At 36.8% G+C, this 5,870-nt stretch overlaps 1 protein-coding gene across 1 annotated transcript; it reads left to right on the top strand.

Annotated features, from left to right (window-relative positions):
* The first annotated feature begins 405 nt into the window (after window positions 1-405).
* LOC122313995 (zinc finger protein ZAT3-like) lies at window positions 406-1,822 on the top strand. The gene has a single exon (XM_043129356.1). The coding sequence runs from the start codon at window positions 789-791 to the stop codon at window positions 1,737-1,739; it is 951 nt and encodes a 316-aa protein (XP_042985290.1). The 5' UTR covers window positions 406-788; the 3' UTR covers window positions 1,740-1,822.
* The last annotated feature ends 4,048 nt before the right edge of the window (window positions 1,823-5,870 follow it).

The raw sequence follows: 5,870 nt of genomic DNA, 5'->3' as shown, positions 1-5,870 counted from the left end.
CTCGAGATTGTAAAATTATTTTAATATAAAGTAGATTTAATCATATCAATTTACAAGGGTACATTTGTAAAATTTATTTATGACTACCCCTCCTCTTTACTCGTATTTCTCAATTGAAATTTACTCCTGGTTTTAAGATTGTTCAAAGATTAATTAAGTCTCTCTGACTTGACATGTCACACCACATATTAAAAAAATAAAATAAAAATAAATAAAAATCTCAATACATATAAAACTTCATACCCAAAAAAAAAAATGCTATTCAAATAATTAACAGAATATAGTAACAGTTTTATTTTAATTAAAAAATATCACCCACAGGGGGTTTAATAAGGCAATTTTGATTTTTCGTGAGAAATAAAAGGGAGTAATATATATCTGAAATTCCGAATAGTCGGGGGGTAATGAGAGTGGGCACGCGTCTTTACTCTCTTGTTAAAGATTTGATTTTGTTCACGTCAAACCAAGGCCCGTACAGAATTGAACTTCCTTTGACTCCAAGGAAGCAATACCAATTTACTATTTCGCCCTTGCTTGTTTCAACCCCACAACCCACTCCCATCAGGGCATCCTGTAATCTGAACCCAGCACACATAACCAATAACCTCGATCACTTCCCAATTAACTGCCCCATTCCAACTCTACCTCTCTCTCTCTCTCTCTCTCTCTCTCTCTCTGAGCCTCGTAGAACTATAGCAACCGCCGACCCTACATATGCGATTAACAATCCCTCTGACACTTTCTATTTTTCTCTTTTCCTTTTGCCTTTCAGTTGGCAGGAAATCTCGATGAAGAAGAACATGACCTCTGACTCCGGTCTCCGCTTTCCCTCATCGCCACATCCTCCCGTCGACAAAGCCCGCCGCAAAAAGCGTTCGAAAGTGATTAGAATCGATGAAGTGATGATGCTGAGTTCGAGCGGCGTGGTTTCAAAGCCGAAACATGGGAAGAAACCATACTCGTCAAGTGCGCCCAAGATCATGCGGCCGTGTAGCGAGTGCGGGAAGAAGTTCTGGTCGTGGAAGGCGTTATTCGGGCACATGCGGTGCCATCCGGAACGACAGTGGCGCGGGATTAATCCCCCGCTGAATCTGTGCAGACCCGTACCGCCGCCAGCGCACAGTTCGGAACGGCTCGTAACGATGACTAAAGAGGATGAGGAAGCTGCAGCATGCTTGTTAATGATGGCCAATGGGGGCATTGAGAGTAAGATCAAGAGTGTTTCTGGTAGTTATCATCATGGGGTTCAAGAATCAAGTGGGTCTTTTCTCAAGGAGGATGCGGCCGAGGAGTCAAGCTGCCGCTTCGAGTGTCTGAGCTGCAAGAAGGTATTTGGGTCGCACCAGGATTTAGGATGGCACAGGGCGAGTCACAAGAATGTGAAAGGGTGTTTCGCCATAACGAGGAGCGATGCTGATCAAGAGGTTGAGGATCACCATGGCCGCGATGACAGGGATAGCGTGGAGGACAATGGGGTGATAGTTTTGGGATCAGGGCACAAGTGTAGCATTTGTTTGAGAGTGTTTTCAAGTGGGCAAGCTTTGGGTGGGCATAAGAGGTGCCATTGGGAGAAAGGGGATGAGCCATCAATGCTAAGCCAACAAGGTCTCAGCCCTTCTGGAACAAAGGAGCTGGGTTTTAGCTTCGATTTGAATATGCATACCCCAGTGGAAGAAGGTTCCTCCTCTTCTTATGCTTCTTCAAGATTGACTTTGGATTTAAGGTTGGGACTATGTTGACAGAGTACAGATTCTAATATCAATTGGGTTCTCTGCTAACTGATATATATGTTGTAAGGAAAATATTTTACCCACATAAAATAATACGTTAAGTTGTAAAGTTACTTTTATTATAAAATAAATCTAACAGATTTCATAAAATAACGTCAATTTGTTGGTTTATTTTATATAATATCAGCTCTTATATTGTAAACAACATACGGAAAGACACATCTTATTACCACTAAATTCACAGAGATTATTAATTAGCTAGATTGAGGTTGATGAATCATTTTAGCTTATGCCATGCACATTTTTTCCACTTAATACTTTAATTTGGGCGTGTGTTTGAAACATTTATGTACTGTGTTCCTTGCAAGATGGTTAATTTCAACATGTTTGCAGGGATGATTAATTATCACTGCACATAACATAAGGTTTTCGTTGGCCATTGCTCCAGCAGAGATTTCCCACAACCCTGCCATAGCATCAGCAAATTATTACACTGAGCAATTCGGTCCTTACCCTATGTTTTGGGTACGTACCTTAAATCATTATAATGCGCATGCAAGTCCCATTTCGTGGATTTTGCATTAGATTTTGAAGTATTTTCTACCCGCTTGCACATGTAGGATGACACATGTCAACCTCTCCTTCTCTAGCCATTCCATCTCACCATCTTGTATTCTATTTGAATCATCTATATTGACCACCTAGCCATCATCAACTTCACCAATATCATTCTAGTTACCTAGATTGACTATCTAGCTATCAACATCCCTGTTCAACACCACTACTTCTTCCAATTCAACCTTACACATTCTCATGTAACCTTATCCATATTCCTCATATAAATTCACAGCTCTTCCTTGACCACATGAAATGTCATGCTTATCTTATTTGGATAGGTTTGACAAAATTCTATAACCTTTTCATGACCACTATATAGCTGTACCCTAAGCTTGCTTCCAAGCAACCCACCACAAAATACCCAACCAACAAGGCAAAAACTGAGGATAGTGATATGTGGCCTTGTCTCTAACCTTCCTCTACTTTATAACTTTCTTCTATTTATTGCAAGTGTGGTCCAGCTAGCCCTAGTTGTTCTCTCTATTGATGCAATGCCTTCCAGCCTAAGTTATCCCCTCTATTTATGCAAGGCCTTTATCAAGGAGGAATAAATTTTTCCTTATCAAGTTTGATATTTTTTCTATTTTTGTTTGCATTGTTGGGTGTCGGTGATACCAGACACCATCATATTCTCTACATTTTGGACCTGCAACCATATGAATTAATATTAGTTCAGCAATAAGGTTCCCCGACTGAACATGATACTTGAATATCATCTCTCTGGTTTCGAGTTTTAACACTTGTGGGCCCATGATCTCTTTCATTTTGAGCTCCAACTCTAGGGATGCAGTCCCCCAAGTTGGAAGGTTTGGCCTTTTGACCTTGGATTTGGCTCTTGATCCACATGAATTCTGAGTTACAAGCCATATGATCGTCTATAGCATTTCTTTGGTTGATTAGTCAAGTCTCCTCTGTCGTCATGATACGCAGCCAGCTGATCACCTCAAGTGACTGCTAGTACGGACACAACAAATATATATACAAATATTGTTTTGAAATTAGAACACGCCCATTTGTAACTTAGACTTCTAAGTTCAGTCTAATTTTAAATTGAGTCTAACACCTAAACACACAACTCTCAAATCACTAAATTAATTTCAACTCAAAACCCCTTTACTCATCGCACTTCTAACTTTTTTCAACTCAACAACTCTTTACACGTGGAATTCACAACTTTTTTCAATTTTTCATAAATATATCTAAACTCACCTTAGGTAGGCCTCATAAAACTCACTCCACCATCTCAATTCACTACTATTCATAAAGAACTCAATTCATCTCAACTTAATTCAACATCCAAACGAGACCTAAAGTCAAAGAAAATAGTAAAGATTTTTTAAACAAACCAACATTTTATTATGTGGTTGTGCCAAAAGTTGTGTCAAAGCAAAACTAACAACCTCCTTGCTTTACCAAGATGGGTTCTCCTCCAAATTATATCCGTCCCATTGGGATCTTAAAACTGAATTTGGAAAATTTTTCTAGAAACCAATTTTAGTTGACACTCCTAGAGATCAACATTGATCATCTTATCTTGATAAGTAACAAAAGTTTTACATAAAGTTTATGGAAAAAACTTCAACCAGCAATGATCCCCTAAAAACATATCCTTTATTCAGTACAAAGGGAAATATTATTGACCTGAAATGGTGTCCAAGTGAAGAGGAGAGGTCTGTTAACTTTTTATGTATCTTTTTTTCCAATTGAAATTCAAAACTTACAAATTTATATTTTAAGTCTCCATCTTTTCTGCCTTTTCTCTCTACTTCTATATTTGTTTTATGCCACTTGCGAAGGAAAACTCAGAAGTTAAAACCCTTCCATGAATCTCTTACAAGTGTGATAATGAGCTATTAAGAACACAAGATTATATGCCACTTTTTATATCTTAGTGGCTTCCCATTAATCCATCCGAGTTTACCACCATGACTTTAGAATTCAAAGGAACTGTCAAGAACTTGATACTTGATTTCACATCTCAAAAGAAAACATGGTTGAACTCAATTGTCTCAGTAACTCATTTTTAGTGAACTCAGCACCCTAACTTTTATAGTGCTTTAGCTACCTTAGATTAGTTTTTCCATTCAAAAGCTTCTTCGGAGTTGTGTCACCAATCACTAGGGAGCACATTTCTGCATCACAACTATTATATAATTTTTCTTCATTGTTTTGGAATAATCTGATTCTTGATAGTGATTGTGTGAACCTATGGCAAGATCCTCTGTACTATGGCAGAGAACGTCATTCCAGTTTCAATTTCTCTAGTCATTAAGCTTATTTTCTGTTTGGTTCAAGGAATCATGTTGATTGCATGTTTCCCCCAGTTCTCTCTATTTTTATACCAACTTTCCTTAGGATCATGTTAATTTAGTTAACATGAGTTACAGTTGATCTGCTTTGAAAAGTGCTCCAACCATTTGTTTATAGATCAAGACTTTTGTTACCTGCCATACAAGTGAGCAAGCACAAAGAGTATTTGTCGAACCATGATGTTTATATTAATGGCCCTGCCAGAACGACTCATATCTCTTTTATAATTACACGAGGAAAATTAAGAAAAAAAGTAATGTCAACAGACAGAATCATGGAAGATGGGTTCTTTTTTACATTAGTCAAGGAGAACGTGATCCCAAGTTGAGAAAATCCTTTTTGTTCATGCACTTTGCATTGATTGCCAAACAGTTTTTCAAGATGTTGAATTGTGAACTGTCAATCCAACCAAAATCCATTGATATTAGGAAAGACAGTTTGTTCGAATATTGTTTCATGGTACTCAACATTGTACCCTGTACGTTTATTTTAAGAATGGACACAGAGAACAGTATTGTGGACACATTGCTACAACAGTTGATCTACCGCAAAAGCTGTAGGATAATGATAAGTTTACCACCCTCTTACCACTCATTTACTACTCTACAGTGGATTGCATTATATAGATAAGAAATATAAAAATAATATTTACAGTTTTAGAGTGTGCAAATTTCCTTTAAAAAAAGCAGATAAATCTGGACCTTATATAAAAAAATTATTTTTTAATGACTAATTTTATTTTTTTTCAAAGAGAGTGCATGAGACTTTCTTCACCCTATAATTATATCTAGCATTACTCATAATTAAGTGAATTTAAGAATATCTAACTATGAATAGTCTTTCTATCATATCCATGCATATCTTGGTATAGGTTACTAAGAGTAAAATTGAGGAGCATGATCCGATGATCATGTTTTTCCTTCTTTCAGACATACCAGCAATATTAGAGCCTCTTAAGCGGCCAATTGTATTAATAGAGTGTGCAAAAAATACGTAAAAGTAACTGTAAATTTTTTTATTATAATTAGATAGTGATCTGTAATATTTAATTGGTAAAAAAAAACCTTTCTCACCTTTATGGTTTATATATAAGACTGTTTCAAATGGATTTACAAGGATATATAAATAATCTTTATCAGAATGCATGGGTGCATACGTAAAAATATAAATGACAACCTTTTAATTTTGATTGGTTGAATCTAATTCTTATCT

Source organism: Carya illinoinensis, chromosome 6 (genome assembly GCF_018687715.1).
Source record: "Carya illinoinensis cultivar Pawnee chromosome 6, C.illinoinensisPawnee_v1, whole genome shotgun sequence".
Classification (NCBI taxonomy): Eukaryota; Viridiplantae; Streptophyta; class Magnoliopsida; order Fagales; family Juglandaceae; genus Carya; species Carya illinoinensis.
Note: the sequence above shows the minus strand (reverse complement) of the source record. Positions and strands in the feature narration are given on the sequence as shown.

Bases quoted from the DNA above. Each gene is read 5' to 3' on its own strand.
- LOC122313995 (XM_043129356.1), top strand. From the start codon at position 789: ATGAAGAAGAACATGACCTCTGACTCCGGTCTCCGCTTTCCCTCATCG.